This window comes from Myotis yumanensis, unplaced genomic scaffold (genome assembly GCF_028538775.1).
Source record: "Myotis yumanensis isolate MYYU_CA2020_CCGP unplaced genomic scaffold, mMyoYum1.0.hap1 SCAF_4, whole genome shotgun sequence".
NCBI classification, from domain to species: domain Eukaryota; kingdom Metazoa; phylum Chordata; class Mammalia; order Chiroptera; family Vespertilionidae; genus Myotis; species Myotis yumanensis.
Window position 1 is genome coordinate 93,718,348 of NW_027223755.1, and position 22,938 is coordinate 93,741,285.

At 42.7% G+C, this 22,938-nt stretch overlaps 1 protein-coding gene across 2 annotated transcripts in view; it reads right to left on the reverse strand.

Annotated features, from left to right (window-relative positions):
* Nucleotides 1-7,440: 7,440 nt before the first annotated feature.
* ATF7IP2 (activating transcription factor 7 interacting protein 2) overlaps nucleotides 7,441-22,938 on the reverse strand; it is a 116,982-nt gene continuing 101,484 nt past the window's right edge. For both annotated transcript variants that reach the window (XM_070411562.1, XM_070411561.1), the window contains 5 exons: nucleotides 15,311-15,381; nucleotides 13,833-13,891; nucleotides 13,405-13,474; nucleotides 10,436-10,521; nucleotides 7,441-8,995 (listed from right to left, as the gene is read on the reverse strand). In XM_070411562.1, the coding sequence (XP_070267663.1) occupies nucleotides 8,582-8,995; nucleotides 10,436-10,521; nucleotides 13,405-13,474; nucleotides 13,833-13,891; nucleotides 15,311-15,381 (700 nt within the window). In that variant the 3' untranslated portion in view covers nucleotides 7,441-8,581. The remainder of the gene's footprint in view (nucleotides 8,996-10,435; nucleotides 10,522-13,404; nucleotides 13,475-13,832; nucleotides 13,892-15,310; nucleotides 15,382-22,938) is intronic.

The following is a 22,938-nucleotide window of genomic DNA, read 5'->3' on the forward strand; positions in this document are numbered from 1 at the left end:
ATCCTCCCCCTTTCTTGCCCAAGAGATTCAAACAGAGAAACCTGCTTCAGAAAGGCAACCTCAGGATGTCCCCCTTCGCCTAGTTTGAATTAAGTTTGGTAGCTAGATAGCCCGCGTCCATTGTTTCTGATCACCTAGCAACTACCTATAAGTCGCCCACTCTCACTTCTGAAATCTAATACTCATTCCGCTCCCCCCCCCCCCCCCCCCCCCGTCCAGTAATGTCTCATTGTCTTAAGAATTTTCACGCTTATGTGAATTCCCCACGTGTATATATTAACACCTTGATTTTTTCCTCCTGTTAATTTGTCTTGTTAGCTGGGCTCTGATGGCTGTTTCCATGTGAGTTGCAGGTTGTGAAAGAATTCACAGAGAAGAGTAACTGAGCAAAAAAAGGTTTATTCACTTTCCAAGGGAGGAAAGGGGCCCAGAGCTATAGAGAGCTAACGGCCCTGTCTCCGTGAGGGACTGGGGTTTTTAAGGGCTGCTTGAAGGTTAAGGTGGGGGCTCTGGGGCGGAGCTGGCTTCACCCGGGTTCAGATGTAGAGCGTGCTGTGTTCCTCGGGCAGGATATGGCCATAGCACGAGGTGTCAGGGATCACCCTCGGTTCAGCAACCTCGGTACTTGAGTTCTGGCTAGGAAAAAATTCAGAGCCGAGACTCAAACGGTAAGAGAACAGTTAATTATAAAATCACAGAGGCAGACGTAATTCATAGAAGAAATGGGCTTGGGAAACTAGTTGTCCAGGTAAAGGAAGGGCCCTTGGAGCTTAGGAGGGAGGAAGGTAAAGGTTCCGCACCTGCAGGGAGGGGCAGGGAAAGGTGCCGTGTGCTCCTGGGAGGGCGAGCTTGCTGGGCCCTCTGTCCTCAGGGCTTTAAGGGTGGAGATTTTAGAGGAGATCCCAGGGGAAGATCTCAATGGACTATCAGCTTTCCTGGTATGTCCTTCCAGGGGGTCTCCACTCGTTGATGGGTCAGTGCTGTTAGACACTTTCTTGTGCTCCATTATGCCCTGCTGGGAGCTCTTGCTACTCCCAGCGATTTTCCTGTTATTCTCATTGTAGGTTTCATGACTAATGGCCTTCAGTTTGCAGTAAAGGGCCTCACCCAATTCCCAGTGGACCGCCTCCACCCGGCCCCACCTGCACCTGGTCCAGTGGTGACTCTGACTGACCTTTACAAAAGACATAAATATCCCGCTCCCCCTACTCTGCCGCTGACACCGACACACTGGTCTCAGCCGCTGTGAGACAATGTAATAAAATTTCTTAAACTCTCACAACGTCTCTTGGCCTGGCTCTTTCAGCATAGACCTAATATTTTTTGTACCCGAAACCCGGGATGAGGGAGCCTGTGGGGACCCCCACTCCCAGCTGCAGGCTTCTCCAGACCACATCAGCCACTTGAATTTCTGGTGGGGGTTAACTGCTTTCTTCTAGATGACCTATGCTGACGTGTCCTGTTGTCTCCTGTCCTAGTATGGAAGTCAGATGGGGCTTTTCTCCAGTCCCCTTGTTTTTCTCTAAGGGGGTTGGGGAGAGTGGGGGGTAGGGGGAGTGGCATATTGTCCCAAGTAGATCCCAGGAAAGGAGCTGGAGTGTTTATCTAAAGCGTCCCTTGAGCTGAAACCGGTTTGGCTCAGTGGATAGAGCGTCAGCCTGCGGACTGAAGGGTCCCAGGTTCCATTCCGGTCAAGGGCATGTACCTGGGTTGCGGGCACATCCCCAGTAGGAGATGTGCAGGAGGCGGCTGATCGATGTTTCTCTCCCATCGATGTTTCTGACTCTCTATCTCTCTCCCTTCCTCTCTGTAAAAAATCAATAAAATATGTTTAAAAAAAATAAAGCGTCCCTTGAGATAAACTTTAACTGTGCAGATGTTGGGACATTCAAGTAGTTGCTAGCGAAGAGGCTACTCTATGCAAGCAGGACCAAGGGCAGGCCTAGGACCAAAAAGGCCAAAAGCTTTAATTTCAGTTTTTTTAAAAAATATATATTTTATTGATTTTCCACAGAGAGGAAGGGAGAGGGACAGAGAGCTAGAAACATAGATGAGAAACATCGATCAGCTGCCTCCTGCACACCCCTCACTGGGGACTTGCCCGAAACCAAGGTACATGCCGTTGACCGGAATCGAACCTGGGACCCTTCAGTCCGAAGGCTGAAGGCCGATGCTCCATCCACCGAGCCAACCCGGTCAGGCTAATTTCAGTTTTAAGCGTATGCAAAATGATTCAACTAACTGCTGGAGGAATTACACCACATGAAACATATGCAGTTGCAAATCACACAGCATTTTGTTACTCACAAAAGTTCCTGATGCTGTGGATACAGGCTTAATGGGATCCCGGTGGTGCTGTCCTCTGGGGTCCGGCAGCTGGGCTGGGCTGGTCCGGATACAGGGGGCCAGCATTCCTCACCCGAGAGCTCTGTCACGTCTCGATTGTGAGGTACTAGTCGTTCTTCTGTCGTCTGGCAGAGAGGAGCGTGGAGCAGCGTCGCTTGCCAGACTGACAAAAGGATGTGTCTTTGTGGCCGTCTCGACAGGGGAGCACTGTTGGTTGGCCAGGACCCATTTTTAAAGCCTGTTTCCTACCCGCAGCAGTTCAGGTGGCTATTAATGAATTACGTCAATGCATACATGTTAATCTCAAACAGGGTGAGGGGATACATGTGGTTATCTAGGGAGAGTACATCACTCACACAAATGGTTATCTTAGCAAGTCACTCTGAACCAGTAACTGAAGTTCAAATCCTTATCTATGGGGTACACATGCTTCAGGGCAGTGGGGAATGTGTCCTTAATATCACACTTCAGGTTTCAGGAAAGTTAACTCAAACATTTTAAAACCTTTTTAACATATTTAGGTATTTTTAAAGCATTTTTAAACATTTCCATATATTACTACAACACATGACTAATCACATGCCAGAGGAGAAAAGGTCAATGGGAAGATCTGAGCTGAATGACTGGAGCAGCTCTAAGGAAGGAAAAGATGCCTCAGGGGAAAGGTCCTAATTAACAATACTTAATTCCTAACACTTGCTCTTCTAGTTCTGCTTGTTGCTAGGTATCCATTGCTAGGCGCTTTCTGCCCTGGTGACATTCTGTACCTGGCCTATTGTCTTGCTCTGCTCATGCCTGTCTGCCTACTATAGCACCATATCTATCAGGGTTCTTGGTCTCATGCAGCAGAACCAGTTAAGCAAGCAGAGGGGGAGAGGGAAGGGTGGGAGGGAGCCTATTGCAAAATATAGGAGGCAGCACAAAGGAGGCCCAGAGAGATGAGATGGGTTGCCTGAATTACAGTTAGGTGTTGGAAGTAACTTTCGGACACAAGGGTCTGTTTGTAAAGTTCATACTGATTTCGGAGGGGTGAGTCCCTGGTGGGGACTCAACCCCAGAATCAAGAGGGTTCTTGGCTTCATGCCAGAAAGAATTTAAGAATGAGCCTTGAGCCGAGACTGGTTTGGCTCAGAGGATAGAGCGTCGGCCTGCGGACTGAAGGGTCCCAGGTTCGATTCCGGTCAAGGGCATGTACCTGGGTTGCGGGCACATCCCCAGTGGGAGATGTGCAGGAGGCAGCTGATCGATGTTTCTCTCCCATCGATGTTTCTAACTCTCTATCTCTCTCTCTTCCTCTCTGTAAAAAATCAATAAAATATATTTAAAAAAAAAAAAAAAAAAGAATGAGCCTTGAAGTAAGGCAGCAAGATCACTGAGCAAAGAGGACAAGCAAGAAAAGCCACTTCACAAACAGAGTCCTGGTCTCTCCTCACTAGTAGAGTAAGAGAGAGGGAGAGACCTTAACCTTCTCCGGAGGTAAAGCTTGTATCTGTTTGTAGCACCTATGGAAAATTACTGGAATGAGAATTGTTGGGTTTAACTTTTATTTTTAAATGTATTTTGATTTTTTTACAGAGGAGAGGGATAAAGAGTTAGAAACGTCGATCAGCTGCCCCCTGCAAACCCCCTACTGGGGATGTGCCCACAACCAAGGTCATGCCCTTGACCAAAATCGATCCTGGGACCCTTCAGTCCGCAGGCCAATGCTCTATCCACTGAGCCAAACCAGTTAGGGCTGGGTTTAACTTTTAAAAGGTGTATTTTGTGGTCTATTTTCTTTTATAGTACGAGTGTCTGTGATATGAGCAAGCTATTAATAGGAAACTTTACAAGAATTTTCTCTATTTCGTGAGTTCCTTGTGATTTGATCTCATGACTGATTAACCAAGTTTTGCATACAGAAGCATGCAGACTTTAGCATGGCTTTACTTTGGTCTACGTGTTTAGTTCTCATGCCCCTTCCCTATATTAATACCCTATGGGAACAATATGAAACATCTCACTCTGTAGGACAGTGGGACAAGCTAGGGCCATACTCAACACTCCTGGGTTGCCGGGAGCCAGTCCATCCTTGCTGCTTGACACAGTTGCTGCAGGGAAGAAACATCTGCACAGCATGTGTTTCAAGGGACCTGGCATATATAGCATACTGTTCTTAATATGTTTGCTCCCCTTAGCGCTATGTGTTTTGGCCAAGGTCACCTCTCCGAGAAAGGTTGTTTCCCCAGGTGGGGATCTTTCCCTGAGGTTAGGGAGGGGATACAACCCCTTAATTAAGTGCCAGGCGGGTAGTTAAGCTACATAATCTTTACTCCCTGGAATGGAGATAAGAAACGCCCTAACCTTTGTAATAGAATTGACAGGATTAAAATCGGCTGGTATAAATACGGATGTAACAAGACAATAAACATCATATCCTAACCAGAACCTAGCCAGAGAACATGGCAAAAGATCCTGGGCAGAACCTGGCTACAGAACTTCACTGGAGAACCTAGACAGAACATGGCAAAAGAACCTGGATAGAACCTGGCTAAAGAACCTGGCGACCGAACCTGGCTAGAGAACTTTGCAACAGAACCTAGAGACAGAACCTAGAGACAGAACTTGGCTGGAGATCCTAGACAGAACCTAGCAAGAGAACATGGCAAAAGATCCTGGACAGAACCTGGCAACAGAACTTGGCTGGAGAACCTAGACAGAACATGGCAGGAGAACCTGGATAGAACCTGGCGATCGAACCTGGCTGGAGAACCTAGTGAGAGAACATGGCAAGAGAACCTGGACAGAACCTGGCTGGAGATCCTGGCTAGAGGAACCTGGCTATGCTGATCAACTGAATGCTGTCTCCATGTCATTCCTTCTTCGCCGACTCCGTCCACACCTTTGGGGAACCCTGGACCTGCTGGGGTTGGACCCCAGGACTGGGTGAGGCTACTCTTCCTCTGCCTGAGGACACTCTCAGTCTCAGTGAGGGAGCCATTGAAGCTGTAGAACAAGGAATCTACTATAGGGCTGGACTTGGCCCAGTGTGGCAGAGCTGGTGGAGAAGGCTGTGCAAACTCTTCCGAGTCTACTATTGAGCCAGGAGTCACTAGAGGTCAGCCAGGTGGCAGTGGTGAAGGAAGAGTGGATGCGGATAAGAGCAAGAACAAACCTGAAGTGTGCCTGTGTCACGACATCTGCCCTTGAAGCCATGGGACTCATGGACCTGTAGGAAGAGCACAGAGCAGCATACATAAGGTGCCCTGTACTTGGACAGGCAGAGGCGGCTCTGGGCTAAGCTACAGGTCCATGAGCCAGCCGTTCAAATGGGTACAAGCTGCTGTGCTGATGCCCTTTATCCACCATCAGAACATAAAACGGAGACTGGTTTCATTCTGCTTCTGAATCTCATGCAATGTCTCATGACCCAGGCTAATCTTGAACCAGCCAGGGAACGACTTCTTGGGAAAGGTTGTTTCAGCATAGTGACATGGACACAATACGAAGTGACCACACCTGTCTTATGAGGGTCAAAGGCAGTAGAGTGCATCCCTCATTGACCAAAGATGCCAGAGGTTTGCTTTCTTGTTCACCTTGCAGCTTCCACACCTGCCCTGGAATAAGCCCATCAGATGTGTACCTGGTTTTGATTGTGGAGGCAAATGGCAGCCAGGACAGCAGTGAATTCTTCCTGTTGCACCTGTCCAGTCTCCAGGAGGCATGTAGTGTGGTGAAGATAGTGGGAATCCAGGACCACGGTGCTGGGCTTGAACGGACTGGGTATATGAATTGGACAAGCCATATAAGCTCCCTGGGCCTGTTTCCCCATTTTAAAATTGGACAAGGGTCTTAACATATCATTATGTGGTAGAATATGAATTGAATCAACTGTTTTGAAACTTCATGCATTTGTTGCCAAGTATTTTTTCCCTCTGTCTATTCTCCAAGCCTGGGTCTCTCAGTTCCTTGGGGATTCCACAAGCCACCCCATAGCCTTTTCTCACTATTGAATTTAGTTAATCAGAATTTGGGTCTTGCTTAAAGGAGGCATAAGGTTTTCCCACCAAAAGTACATAGTGTTTCGCAGGGTGGGTAAGGTGTTTGCTCCCTGGACTATGTGCTGGACCTTTATTGTCTTTAGGCTGGCTCTCTTCTTGCCGGGAGCCGGTCCATCCTTGCTGCTTGACACAGTCGCTGCAGGAAAGAAACATCTGCACAGCATATGTTTCAAGGGACCTCACGTATATAGCATACTGTTCTTAATATGTTTGCTCCCCTTAGCGCTATGTGTTTTAACCAAGGTCACCTCTCTGAGAAAGGTAGTTTCCCCAGGTAGGGATTTTTCCCTGAAGTTAGGGAGGAGATAAAAACCCGTAACTAAGTGCCAGGCGGGTAATCACTTTAACTACAAACAATCACGCTTAAGCTACATAATCTTTACTTCCTGGAATGGAGATAAGAAACACCCTTACCTTTGGAATAGAAATTGATAGGATTAAAATCAACTGGTATACAGATGTAACAAGACAATAAACATCAGATCCTATCCAGAGCTCTTAACCAGAACTTCGCTGGAGATCCGGACCAGAACTTGGCTGGAGTTCCTGGCTAGGCTGCTGATCAACTGAATGCTGTCTCCATGTCATTCCTTCATTGCTGACTCCATCCACACCTTTGGGGACCCCTGGACCTGCTGGGGCTGGACCCCGACATCTTCTGGTGTCACGAATAGGTAAGTGGAGAATCTTGCCCCTCCAAAAGGCAAGAAACATTGTCTTTTGAGCTATGTCCAAGATGCTTGCTGTCAGCTTTCCTCCTTCATCCTATTACTGTGAAAGTTCTTTTGCTTAAGACTGTGCCTATCAGCATGCAGATTTGCCAGCTGAAGATGTAGTTTCACTCTGGTGATACACACCCGAATCTTGTTTATTGTGTTGCCTTTTGGTTTCCTTAGCAAGTGAACATTAGTCTTTGTCAACCCAAGGAGATGATCCTCCCCAAAGTGAAGCCATTGTCCTGTGCTGCAGGATGCCTTCCATTGCTGTAAGTCTGAAATGGGACCTCACAGGAGGGCAGCTTGTCTTATCCAACCCAGTTCAGGTTCTGGCTCCGTCAGTCAGTTGTAATGTTTGAGAAGGGAAAAACACAAGAGACTTTAAAGTAACAGCTTTATTTATGACTGAAAATGTAAAGGCATTCACAGAATACCAAGGAAAACTATTTCCTGTTCAGTTTTTAAAATCTCAGCCCCGCTGAGACCTGAACATTCACCAGGTACCAGGAAAGAATGTATCTCTTCAATAGACTTTCACACTAACAGTTTTCTGTTTCCTCAGCATCCCACAGTTTGTCCCACTGAGCCTTGACTTATACTTACAAGTCTGTTCATTTTTTGAGTTCGCTGGGCTACATATGGTGGTCACAGCTTCACCTCAGTGCTCCCTCAGGTAGAGGTCTGCACAGGACACATCTGCTGGAGTCCCTAGTGTTATGTCGTTTCTTCAAGTAATAATGGCAACCAGGAATGAGCAAATATGGGTAGCAATAGGGAATCAGCAAATTAAAGCCTTAAATTTAAGGCAGACAATTCCATTTTTCTCAACTGAAATAATGGGTTGGATAATGCTTTTATAAAAGATACCGTTTTGTGTATACAGCACACAATGCTTGACTAAGTTTATTATATACATGTAAGTATACAGATTTGGGGAAAATCTCCAGACTATTTCCCCAAATGATTTACTTAAGAAAAGAGAGGGAGGGACACAAACTATTAGCTCTTAGAATTTCAAAAGAACGCAAAGACATTTATTTTCATAAAATCTTGGTGGAGACGCACCCCAGGGATGATCTGTCCTGAGTTAAGAGCTGATTTTCCTGTACCTATACTGACCACAAGCAGGTCACCAAAAGCTGGTTGTTAACAGAGGAAATAGTGGCTGCTTGTATCCTAGGGTTTCTGATAGCAGCAGCTCCATCGTCACCGAAAGTACTGTACCCAGCACAGCTTCATGACATGGATCCATGATAGTGTATGTTTTGAAACATATCCATGGGAAGTACTTATTGAATTAGAAATTCATGAAACTAGAGGCCATTACGACATAGGGAAGAGGACTGTCCCTACACAAAGGGTTCACAATCTTAACTGGCCCTTAAGATAGCAAATAGTGTTAGAAGAACATTGTAAATAAAACTTAAATATGAAAAAAACAAAATGTAGTACAATATATAATTACTGAAGTCTTTTCTTTTATGTAAGAATGTCAGAAAATCCAGGGATAGCTTTTATATCACAAAATGGTCCATATCGCCCAAAAATGTCTTTTGATTGGAGTGCAAAATAATATCTGTTAGAAGCTAAAAACTGAGATAAAGTACAGGCCATTGGGAGTGGTAAAGCTTTAATTTCTCCAACTTTCTTCCAAATTAACTTAATACCAGGGTTCTCATGGCACAGGAAGAGGTGGTAGCTTTCCACAGGAGCACACTTAGGATTGATCTTGGCGATGTTCCAAGTCAGCGCAATGCCCCTGGGTTTCAGCACCCGTTTCACTTTGAGCTCAGTCTTCTGGGGAGGAAGTGTGTCTCGAACTTTGTCTACCGGATCCAGTAGTGATTGTGGTGGTGCTGGGAGAGGTGGCAGATGCTCAAAGGACTCAGGAACCTGAAATACATTTATGAAAATTTTAGTGAGCTGAATTGGTGGGTTCTAATTATTTTAAAGTAGCTGACTGCAGTTCTATAACATATTATTTCCCAGTCCTCAATCCATTTATAAAAATCACTAGAGGCCCTGTGCATGGATTCGTGCACCAGTAGGGTCCTTCGGCCTGGCCAATGGGTATTGGGCTGAAACCAGCTCTCCAACATCCCCCGAGGGGTCCCGGATTGTGAGAGGGCGGTTCATGGGTGACACACCCTGGAACCAGGCTCCCTCCTCTCTGGTTCCTGGTGCATTACCGAAGAACCACAGCTGGCAAGTCACCGTAGCTCCTGCATTGAGCATCTGCCCCCTGGTGGTCAGTATTTGCCATAGCTACCAGTCGGCCGGTCAAACAGTTGGCTGGTTGCTTAGGCTTTTATATCTACACTAATAAGGTACCTTAGCAACACCCACCAGCCAATCAGGAATGAGTATGCAAATTAACCCAACAAAGATGGTGGGTTAATTTGCATAGGCAGGTGCTGAGCGGCAGTGGTCATTCCCCACTGTCCCAGCCGCTCCAGGCCTCTGGGCAGCATGGGAAGGTGGAAAGGCAGCTCCAGGCTGGAGCGAAGTCAGAAAGGTGGCTCTGGCCAGAGTGAAGGCGGTGCTGGCAAGCTAGGGGAAGGAAGGCTCATTCTTGCATGAATCTTCGTGCATTGGGCCTCTAGTATTTGATAACAAAAGGATGCTTCAAGAATATTGTAAGGTTGGATCCAGTCTTTTTAAGCTTAAGTTTCTTTTACAGTTAAGACTTCTACACTCTGGAATATCACACTAAACAGAATGGGTTAGGTCCAGACATTCTGGATAACGTTCCATCTCATTTCCAAATTGTGTTCCCAAACAATGTTAACTTATACAAAAAATGTGAGTGTACGAGAACACCCATTTCCGTGCACTGTCAGCAACAATGGCTACTACTCTTAAAAATCTTTTCAAATTCGTGGAGTAAAAGAATGTATTTGTTTTAATTCTTGTAGCTTCTAGAAAATTCAATGAAATTATTTTAGTTGTGTAAGTAGACTCACAATAGAACATTTTTATTTTAAATATATTTTTATTGCTCTGAGAGAGCGAGGGAAAGGGAGATAAAAACATCAATCATGAGAGAAAAATCACTGATTGGCTGCCTCCTACACATACCCCTTCCCCCCATTGATGACCAAGCCCACAATCCAGGCATGTGCCCCGACTGGGAATTGAATTATGATCTAGTTCATAGGTCGGCACTCAACCACCCAGCCACATTGACCAGGCACAACAGAACGTTTACACAAGGACATTAAGTGCAATCTAAGCTAAAATGTAACCAAAATATTTCTTCATGAGTAAAATGGGCACTTCCATTTCCACTCAATTTGAAATGACTATCCCTTTCAGAGCATTTCATATCAGTACCTGGGTTTCATTTTGGGCCATTGGTGTTGTCTCTTTTGAGATTGACACAGATTTCATATATGACTCCAGCATGGATACTGAACTTTCTGTGAACAACACAAGATTTTAAAAATTAAATTCATCTGCAACATTCAATCCCTTAGCCTTTAAGCAAAGAATAGTTTACAATGTGGGTGGTAATTAAATGTGAACTAAACTTTTGATAAAAATTCAAGATCCAAAGTTACCAAATAGAGAATTTTCCTTTAATATGACAAATTCCCCACTTAAGGTAAATAGTTAAGTCATTATGTAACTGGGAACCAGGAAAAATTACACAGGGGAGAGAGCTCCCTGCTCAGTGGTCCCGGAGGAGGATTGTGCTTTGTTAGGTTAACAAGGATATTTGCAAACACGGAGCTATTTACAATCCTGCTTGAATATGTGATACACACAGTCCTGGGAAAAATCATGCAGGCTGGGATTGAAGGAATCTCTACTGCTGAGGTCTATGCTAGCCTAAAGGGAATTACTTAGATGGGAAATGTGGACTTCGAAAAGGGAAGAGGAAGGAGCAGGGACAAAAGGGAGAGTAGAAGAGAGACACTGAGAAGAAAGAAAGGAAAAATAGGGAAAATGTGGATGAGGAAAGAAAGAGAGGTTAAAAGGTGCAAGAACAGTTTGAAAACAACTATGGACAGTATGAGGATGGTAAAAAAAGGGGGTTTCATGTTGGAAAGTTGTAAGGCTGGGTGGAATGCTAACTTCTAAACATTTCAAAAATTTGAACATAATAAGCAGTAAAAATCATTTTAGATCCATTGTGTGTGCAATGACATACTGTTTAATACACTCAATGAATCTCCTCCAATTGAAACATATATATTTTTATGGACAAGGACAATTAAGAATCTGCATTGTGTTTCAAATTTATTAGTCACTTTATTTACTATGTTAAAAAACCTTTTTGGAAGAGGTGATAACTTTGTGATTATAATTATAAGAGTCTGTACAAACTTTTAAAACTGTTTAATTAATACAACTAGGTTTGTGAAATCATAATCTATAGGTTAATCACCACACAAGAGGTGACACAAATAACCTTTAAATATTCAAGTGCACAGTTTCATCCAAAAAAAAATTTGTGCACTCGCAAGGTGGGGGGGCCTCAGCCCGGCTTGCACCCTCTCACAGTCCAGGAACCCTTGGGGGGATGTCCACCTTCCGCTTCCCCCAGGGAGAGAAGGCCTAAGCCACAGTTGGACATCCTTAGCGCTGCCAAGCAGGCGAGAGAGGGTCCTGCTACCGCCACTGTGCTCGTAGCCGTCAGCCTGGCTTGTAGCTGAGCAAAGCTCCCCCTGTGGGAGCATACTGACCACCAGGGGGCAGCTCCTGCATTGAGTATCTGCCCCCTGGTGGTCAGTGCGCACCGTAGTGACTGGTCGTTCTCCCTTTTGGTCGATTAGCATATTAGGGTTTTATTATATAGGATTGCCATATTATTATCCAACCAATAGACTATGACCTGCCCCAATCAATCAGAACTATAAAAAATGTACCCTTATTTGATTGTATACTAACCAATCCAAACTGTACAATTTGGAAACCTCATTTACATGAAGCAGGCAAATATGGAAACTATGGGTGGGAAGGTTTCCGTAAAAGATGGCCTCTCCTTTATCTTGGAAGAGTGCTTTTGGTTTATAACAGAGGCCTTGTCTACCTGGTTTGCAAACTGTTATTTGATTAAAGTTGCTCCTTTTTTCCTCCAGTGCCTTTAGATCAGTGGTTCTCAACCTTCCTAATGCTGCGACCCTTTAATACAGTTCCTCATGTGTGGTGACCTCCAATTCCATTGTTACAAATTGAACATAAAGCATAGTGATTAATCACAAAAACAATATGTAATTATGTATGTGTTTTCCGATGGTCTTAGGCGACACCTGTGAAAGGGTCATTCGACCCCCAAAGGGGTCACGACCCACAGGTTGAGGACCACTGCTTTAGATGGCTTTGTTTACATGCCCTCGCATCTTCTCACAACCACTATTGTTATAGTTAACACTTGGAGTGCGGGAAACGAGTTAAGTCGGCTCGCGTGAATTGCGCGTACTCCGCGGGAGCCGTCTTTAACTCGGTTCATATAGATTTGCGGTGGAGTGCGGGAAACGTGTAAACTCGGGCCGATTGTAACTGCGTATTACCAAATATTTGTTTGTAATCCACCCTTTTGGTGGATGGAACAAAATCAAAAGACAGAGCCATCTTATATTTTGGCGGGAAATTCACCTGCACTCCAAGTGTTAAGGAATTAAACATGATACCATAGGTAGAAAAGAGATTTATAGTAGCCCCAAACAACCCAAATATCTTTCACTAAGTGAATGGATAAACTATCCTATATAATAAAGAGGTAATATACTAATTAGACCAGACAGTAGAACGACCCTCTGGAATGACCACTGGGCAGAGGATGGGACCACAGGGCAGCCGGGGCCATGAAGGCCTACTCTTGTATGAATTTCGTGGATTGGGCCTCTAGTTATACATAAACTACTATACATCCATACCATAGACTACTACTCAGCAATAAAAAGTAAAATTAATACACCTAATAATTTAGATAACATTCACAGGGAATCATACTAAGTGAAAGAAGCCAATCTCACAAAGATACATACTGCATTATCATATTTATATAACATCCATTAAATAACCTAACTATAAAGGTAGAAACAGATTCCCAGCTGTCTGGGTTTAGAGACTGGGGGCAGGAAGTAGGTATGCCTATAATAAGGTCAGCATGAGGGAATCTTGTAGTGACAGAACAGTTGTGTGCTTGATTGTGGTAGCAGTAACATGAATGTACACATGTGAGAAAAAATTGTATAGAGCTGTAACACACACATACTAAAATAAACTTCATAAACTGGTCAAACACATTTTGAGTTGTTACCCTTTCCTCTTTTTTAAAAAAACAAAGCCATTACCTGTGTTGCAGTTTGATAGACCTTCTTTAGTCAGATCAATCACAAAATCAAGACTCTTTTCCTCTACAGCCTAAAAAGTTAGGTTAAAAAAAAAAAAAAAAAAGACTTTTGCCTCAATAGCGGAAAGATGTTTTTAAAAAATAAAACACATAATTTTAGATTACCATACAGAAACTAGAGATTGAACAATTTATAAATATTTATGTTTTAATTTAACTCTCCTGTGAGAAACTCATGAAATACTTTATAGTTTGAGAATATGACTAGGCAGTGTCCAAATAACTTAATTTTTTCAGTATGACTGTAAAATATACTTATCATTAGCTGTTTGCTTTTTAATGCAAGCTAGACTAGAAACTGGTTTTGCTAACTCCTAGAACTAACACATTCAAATAAACAACATTTAAAGACAATTATTTATTACCTACCATAACTTCAGTAACAGCATTAGATGAATTAACATTTTCTGATGTAATTTTTCCAGTATCTGAAAGAAAATTATTAAAATATGAACATTTGGCAAGTTTATTAAACTATTAAATATGTATGTACTTTGTAATATATAAATGCTAAAACACAATAATAATGGAGTGCTAATTATCTGCTTATTATACAATCATAAAAAGTAATTCAATTGACTTTGGCTATACCAAAGACTGATGAGCAAGTTAAAACAAAATATAATTTTAGTTCAAAATATTTTGTCCTTCTGAAGCTTTACAACTATATTAGCAACTCTTGAAAATCTATCTGTAAATACCATTTGAGGAAATAAATGAAAATGTACACATTTTTTGTTCAGTATCTTTAGATCAGAATACCTGAGATGGCTGAGCATTCTTCACAGAACCAATAAGAAAGCCTCAAAGATTCCTTAAACTATTTTATTCACAATAGCAGCAGCACAAACCACAGGGGCAATTAAGTAGCTACATAAGTGGAGACAAAGCTTTCTGTAATTAAAATGCAAATACTTAATATATCATAAAAATTAAAATGAAATGGAGAATTTTGAATGAGCAATGATGGGCCAACCAGAGAGCTATTTTGAGAGGAAATTTATTTGAAATTTAAGGTTAAGGTATAATAGTGTACATAAATATAATAAGTCAGAAACTCTGAAAAGCAACAACAGTATTATAAAAACACCAAAAATTAAAAAAAAAATCAAATATACTAAAGAATTGCCAAACTTTGCACTCTCTGGGTAGTTCAACTGGTTAGAGTGTCATCCCACTATGCCAACGTTGTAGGTTCCATCCCTTGGTCAGGTCACATTCAAGAGTCAACTAACCACTGAATGCATAAATAAGTGGAAAAACAAATTGCTCTTTTTCTCTCTCTAAAATAAATTTTTAAAAAATAGGCAAACTTTAAATCTTAAGTAAAATATAAGATAACTTAATAGAAAAAACAAAAACCAAGCCACCGGCCCTGGCTGGGTAACTTAGTTGGTTACAGCATCAGTCCGATATGCCAAGGTTGTGGGTTAGATCCCTGGTCAGGACACACATAGGAAGCAACAATGAATGCATAAATAAGTGGAACAACAAATAAATGTTTCTCTCTCCCTCTCCCTAAAATCAATAAACATTAAAAAAACACCCCACCAACGTAGGCCAGAGCAAAGAAGTAAAAATAATGTATGTGTGAAAGGTAAGTAGTTAACTTACAAAGCCATTAAACAAATGGTAAGGAAACAAAAGGTCATAAATTGATAAACACAGATTAAAAAGAAAATTCAATTATATTGAGAGGTCCTTTATTTAGAAAATATAAATAAAATATAAATTAAAACATTTTTGAGAGTAGAATTTTGTTTTATTAAAAGGTAATATTCAATTCTCTAAACATTGATTTGAAGCTTTCTAAATTAATAAATTGCATTTTAATCAACTTAAGATACCTGTTAGATTTGATGTAATTGGTGTTGTCAAATTAGGATTTTCCACAGAAATCAACAGAACATCATCGTTACTAAAATGATAAAAAAAAAATGAACTAAATATGAATTGTTAAGCTTAAACATACAATCAATGGTTAGAATTCTTCTAATTTAACATTTCACACCTGACATATTTTAATCTAATAAGTGTGTGTGTGTGTGTGGGGGGGGGGGGGGGGGGGGCGGAATGGAAGTAATAAAATCAAATACCCTAGAAACTCCATGTATTACCAATTAATTATATGACCAATAATAATAGACACTTTAACCTCAGTAGAGATCTATTTACAATGAATCTAAATACATTATCTATAAGTATACAATATACATAAAGGTGCAAAATATAAAACGTCACCTTAGCAAATATACTTGTACTAGAGGCCCAGTGCACAAAAATTTGTGCACTGGGGGGGGCGGGGGGGGGGTCGTCCCCCAGCCCGGCCTGTGCCCTCTCGCAGTCTGGGACCCCTCAGGAGATAACGACCTGCTGGTTTAGGCCTGCTCTTGGGTGGCAGAGGGCACACCCAATCCCTAGGTGCAGCCCCTGGTCAGGCTCAGAGCAGGGCCGACTGGGGAGTTGGGGTGCCACCCCCTGTCATGCACAGAGCAGGGCCCATCAGGGGGTTGAGGAGCTCCCCCCTGTTATGCACAGAGTAGGGACGATAGGGGAGTTGGGGCACCGCCCCCTGTCACACACAGAGCAGGGCGGATCAGGGGGTTGGAGAGCTGCACCTTGTCACACTCAGGGCAGGGCCAATGGGGAGGTTATGGCTCTACCCCATTACACACAGAGCAAGGCCGTGGAGGGTAATTGGGGCGCCGCACCCTGTCACACACAGAGCAGGGCCGATCAGGGGGTTGGGGAGCTCCCCCCTGTCACACACAGAGCCGCAGGGTGATCAGGGGGTTGGGGAGCTCCCCCCTATCAGGCACAGAGCAGGGCTGATCAGGGGGTTGGGGTGCCTTCCCCTGTCACGAACAGAGCAGGGCAGATAGGGAGGTTGTGGCCCCGCCCCCTGTCACACACAGAACCGCAGGGTGATCAGGGGGTTTGGGTGCTGCCCCGTCACGCTGATCCCGGTGCCGGAAGGCCTCACTGCTCCGCTGATCCCGGTGCTGGGAGGAATATTACCCTTTTACTATATAGGATAGAGGCCTGGTGCATGGGTGGGGGCTGGCTGGTTTGCCCTGAAGGGTGTCCTGGATCAGGGTGGGGGTCCCCACTGGGGTGCCTGGCCAGCCCGGCTGAGGGGCTGAGGGCTGTTTTCAGGCTGGTGGGTTGACTGAAGCTCCCAACCGCTCCTTTTTTCTTTTTTTTTTAAATTCTGGGCCAGCTTTAGCTCTGAGGCCTCGGCTGCTGAAAGCTGGTTTCTGGCCTTTGTTTTTCCTTCTGTATTTGATACAATGTTGCGGTCCGGCTGGCTGAAGCCTGGCTGACTAACGCAGGTTTCTGGGGTTTTGTTTAGCTTCTATATTTGCAACATAGTTGCTTAGAGTTGCAGCTGAGAGGCTGGCAGCGGCAGGTGGGGAACGTTGGAGTTCGCCGTCACTGGAGCAAGCAAGCCTCCCTGTTCACTTCAGTGCATGGCTACCGGCCGCCATCTTGGCTGACAGTTAATTTGCATAAGGATATGCTGATTAGCCAATGGGAAGGGTAGCGGTCGTACGCTAATTACCATGTTTCTCTTTTATTAGTATAGATACTTATATTCAGGAAAATAAGAAAGGTAAGTGAAAGAAACCCATTAAGATACCTTGACTCTTACAAGATTACTAGAGGCACGGTGCACGAAATTTGTGCGTGGGAGGGGGGCCCTCAGTCTGGCCTGCACCCTCTCCAATCTGGGATCCCTCTCGTAATCCAGATCCACTGGCTCCTAAGTGCTCACCTGCCTGCCTGCCTCATGCCCCTAACTGCTCCCCTGCCGGCCTGATGGCCCCAACTGCTCCTCTTCCTGGCCTGGTCCCCCTAACTGCCTAACTGCTCTCCCCTGCTGGCCTGATCCCCCTAACTGTCCTCCCCTCCTTGTTTGATCTCCCTGCCTATCTGCTCTCCCCTACTGATCTGATCCCCCTAACTGCCCATTGGCTCTCCCTTCCTCTCTGCACCTCTAGAACCCGGGGCAAGAGTGCTGAAAGCTCTCTGCCGAGGCCCCAACCCCATCCTGACACCCCCCTCCAGGCCGAGCTGTGTGGTGGGCCTGTTCGTGCCTTCACCAGGATGGGGGCGGGGGGGACTGCCGCGGCCTGTCCTGATGCCTCCCTCTGGGCTGGGCGGGTACCGGAAGCCTGCACGTGCCTCTGTTGGGAGTGGCCTCTGCCTCCAAAGCAGCGTGATGTTAGTGCTGGGCAGGCCTGCATGTGCCAGCACTGGGAGTGAAGTCCCCGCCCATCAGCTCCTGTGCAACCTGTTAACCTGTGCGAGCAACCTGTTAACTGGTTGTGACTGGGACACTGTTAGGACCAATTAGAATATTACTTCTTTATTATATAAATAATTATGGTTATGAAATAGCCTGAGTCAGAAGATTGTATTCTGCTCTCATTTGACCCTGATACCACTTTTATGAGTTAACATTTAAATCAGAAATTTTGTTAAGAAAATCTTGAGTATTGGGGAGGTAAAAATGGAGGTGGAGTAAGTGGATGCTGTTGGGGCATGGTCCCAGAACCAAACTGGAATTACAACTAAAATACAGAAAAAAATCCTTGAATAATCAACTGAAGATTCACTGGACAGAACCCTGATACCCAAGGACTGAAAGTGGAGACCACAGAGAGACTGGTAGAAGACCTGGAGGCTCAAAAGGGCTGGCTGGGCTTCCACAGAGAGCAACTGAATTTCCGAGGGATACCTCAACTGTGGGGGGTTGTCACTGAGAACTTTGGGGTCTAATCCCCAAGTAAAGAGCACCAGAACTGAGAAGGGTACCCACATAATATCTGTGATGAAAAGCAGCAGGGTTGTTGTCTGCCAGGGAGAGATGGCTGGAAATGTAGGCACCTCAAAGAGCCAACACATGAAAATCCCTGTAAGCCACTCACCTTGTGTTCTGCCAGAGGGAGGGCAGAGTGGACTAGAGCTGTGTGAGCAGAAGCCAGGGTTTGGAGCTCTGGGGTTAGAACAGAGAAGGCAGACACCCTTGGTTTCCTGTGCTGAGTCACTCCATCATGCTCCAGAGGGCACCTTTCCAAAGCAGATAATTGCTATACAGGCAATTTTGCCTGTGGGGGAAGACAGTTGACCCACCCTATTGGAAAACACCTTGTCCAACACTGTGGAGTTTCTGAAACCCATTAAGACACTGAGAATAACAATAAGCCTCTAGTTGGAAGCCACTGCCACACCCTGTTGGAAAGACTCTCATGACACCTGTGGACGATTGCCTGAGGGGTATTCAAGACTACAGGCAGAGGCAGTCTGCAGGCAGAGGCAGTCTCTGGAGGCTTTGAGTCTTTGGGTGACCTAATTAGTCAGAAACAGCGTTTGACACTGTACTGCACTAGAAATTGAGAGGTGTATCAGATTTACCTAATACATAGTCCCAAACACAAAAAGGCAGCCAAAATAAGGAAATAACGAAACAACCCCCAAATGAAAGAACAAGAGAATTCTCAAGAACAGATAAAGGAAATGGAGTTAAGAAATTTATCTGATACAAAGTTCTGAATAATGTTGGTAAAGATGTTCAACAGCATGAGAAAAGATATACTAACTATGAAAACAGAAATAAAGAATGTCAGTACAAATAGAGAAGACATTAGATGAACCCCAAAAGGCCCATGCCCAGACACATTATAATTATAATACCAAAAATTAAAGACAAAGTGAAAATTTTAAAGGCAGGAAGAGAAAAGCAAATTGATACCTGCAAAGGGGCTCTTATAAGGCTTCTATCTGATTTCTTATCAGAAACACTACAGGCCAGAAGGGAATGGCATGAAGTACTCAAGGTAATGGAAAGCAAGGATCTGAAGCCAAGATTACTATATCCAGCAAAGCTATTATTAAAAATAGATGGTCAAATAAAGAACTTCCCAGACAAAAAAAAAAAAAAAAAAAAAAAAAGGCTACAGGAATACATTAACACCAAACCAGCATTATAAGAAATGCTAAAGGGACTGCTATAATGAGAAGACAGAGAGAGAAATCCAGCCATACAGAATTAAAGTTGAAATAAATAAATACCTATTAATAATAAACTTAAATGCAAATAGATTTAATGCCACAACCAAAATACATAGAGTAGCTAAATGGATACAAAAACATGACCCAACTCTATGCTGTCTAGTTAATAAACTATTTAACCTACAACCTAAAGAACTAGAAAGAGAAAAACAAGAAAAACACAGAAGGAAGGAAATAAAAAAAAATACCATAAAAAATTCATGAAACCAAGAGCTGGTCCTTTGATAGTATAAACAAGATTGATGAGCTGTTAGCCAGACTCATCAAGAAACAAAGAGGACCCAAACAAATAAAATCAGAAACTAAAGCAGATAAGTAATCACAGATATCAGAGAAACACAAAGGATTGTAAGAAAATACTAAGAACAATTATATGCCAACAAACTAGAAAACCTGAAGGAATAGACAAATTCTTAGAAAAATATAATCTCACAAAACTGAATCAGGAGGAATGAGAAAACCTGCATAGGCCAATAACAATTGATGAAATAGAAGTAGTAATCAAACATTCCAAGCAAACAAAAGCTCAGATCTGGATAACTTCACAGGGGAGTTTTACCAAACATTCAAAGAACTCACACCTGCACTTCTCAAACTATTCCAGAAAATCCAAGAGGAAGGAACACTCCCAAGCTCTTTTTATGAAGCCAGCATCATCCTAATTCCAAAACCAGATAGACACTACAAAGAAAGAGAATTACAAGCCAATAGCCCTGATGAACATAGATACTAAAATTCTCAAGAAAATAATAGCAAACCAGATCCAGCAAAACATTGAAAAGATCATACATCATACCAAGTGGTATTCCAGGGATGTAAAGTTGGCACAATATTCACAAATCAATAAATGTGATACATCACATAAACAAATTGAAAGACAAACATCACACGATTATATCAATAGAGGCAGAAAAGTAATTCAACAAAATCCAACACACATTATTGATAAAAACTCTCAGTAACGTGTAAAGAGAAGTATACCTCAAAGCCATTATAACCCAAAACAGCCTGGTACAGGCACAAAAACAGGCATATAGATCAATGGAACAGAACAGAGACCCCAGAAATTGACCCAAGCAATTACGCTCAATAAATATTTGACAAAGGAGGCAAGAGCGTACAATCAAGTCAAGATAGTCTTTTCAATAAATGGTGTTGGGAAAATTGGACAGATACATTCAAAAAAATGAAACTAAATCACCAACTTACACCATACACAAGAATAAACTCAACAGGATAAAAGAGTTAAATGTAAGTTGTGAAACCATAAAAATCCTAGCAGAAACTATAGGAAGCAAAATCTAAGACATCTCTTGCAGCAATATGTTGACAGATACATCTCCTAAGGCAAAGGAAACTAAGGAGAAAATAAACCAATGGGACTACATCAAAATAAAAAGCTTCTGCACAGCAAAAGAAACCATCAACAAAACAAAAAGGGAGCCCACTGTATGGGAGAACATATGCGGCAATGATACATCTAATAAATCTGATAAAGGGTTAATATCCAAAATATATAAGGAACTTAAACAACTGAACATAAGGAAGACAAACAATCCAATAAGAAAAAATGGGCAATGACCTAAATAAGCACTTCTTTTTATTTTATTTTTTTGTAATTCTCTATTTTTGAAAGTATTATGTATGCCCTCTTTCCCCCTCATTGGCCACCTCAAGGCCTTCAGCATCCTATTGTCTGTGTCCATGGGTTATGCATATGTGCACAAAAGGTTTTGATTAATTACCTCCAACCAGCACAAACTCACCCACCTTCTTTCTGAGACTCTGCACTCTGTTCCAAAACCAGATAGACACTACATGTCTCTGGAGTCACTCCATTTAACAGTTTGTTATTTAGATTCCACATGAGTGCAATCTTGAGATATGTGTCTTTCTCTGATTGACTTATTTCACTTACCATGATACTCTCCAGGTCCTTTCATGCTGACTCAAAGGGTAAGAGATTCTTCCTTTTTACTGCTACATAGTATTCCATGGTATAAATGTACCACAGCTTTTTTATCTACTCATCTACTGATGGGCACTTGGGCTGTTTCCAGATCTTAGCTATTGTAAACTGTGCTGCCAAGGACATGGGGGTGCATACATTTTTTTGTGATTGGTACTTTTGGTTACTTAGGATATATATTCCTAGATGTGGGGTCAAAAGGCAGTTACATATTTAATTTTTTGAAGAATCTACATACTGTTTTCCATAATGGTTGCACCAGTCTGCATTCCCACCAGCAGTGGAGAAAATTGCCTTTTCTCCACATCCTTGCCAGCACTTGTCATTTGTTGATGGTAGCCATTCTGACAGGTGTGAGGTGATACCTCCTTGTTTCTCTCGGATCATCAGTGACTTTGAGCATTTTTTCATGTGTCTCTTGGCCATCTGTATATCCTCTTTGGAGAAGTATCTATTTAGGTAGTTTTCCCATTTTTTAATTGGATTGTCTTCCTTTTGTTCAGTTGTATGAGTTTCTTATGTATTTTGGATATTAGCTCTTTATCAGGTGTATCATTACCAAATGTGTTCTCCCATACAGTGGGCTCCCCTTTTTGTTTTGTTGATGGTTTCTTTTACTGTGCAGAAGTTTTTTATTTTGATGTAGTCCCATTTATTTTCTCCTTAGTTTCCTTTGCCTTAGGAGATATATTGGTAAACATATTGCTACAAGAGATGACTGAGACTTTGCTATGGTATCTTCTAGGATTTTTATGGTCTCATGAAATGTATAAGTTTTTTATACATTTTGAGTTTATTCTTGTGCATGGTGTAAGATACTGGTCTAGTTTCATTTTTTGAATGTATCTGTCCAATTTTCCCAACATCTTTTATTGAAGAGACTGTCTTAACTCCATTGTTTGCTCTTGCCTCCTTTGTCAAACATTAATTAAGCGTAATTGCTTGGGTCAATTTCTGGGTTCTCTGTTCTGTTCCATTAATCTACATGCCTGTTCTTGTGCCATTATCAGGCTGTTTTGATTATACCTTAAAATCTGGTATTGTGATTCCTCCAATTTTGTTTCTTTTTCTCAAAATTGCTACAGCTATTCGGAGTCTTTTTGATTGCATATAAATTTTTGGAGTATTTGTTCTAGCTCTATGAAATATGCTGTTGGTATTTTAATAGGTATTACATTGAATATGTAGATTGATTGGGTAGTATGGACATGTTAATGATGTTGATTCTACCAATCCATGAACATGGTATATTCTTCCACTTGTTTATATACTCTTCCATCTTTTTTTTCAACACAGAAGTTGGAAAACTACAGGTCTTTTGACTCCTTGGTCAAGTTTATTCCTAAGTATCTTAATTTTTATGTTGCAATGGTAAATGAGATTGCTTGTTTAGTTTCTCTGAGACTTCGTTATTGATGTATAAAAGAGTCG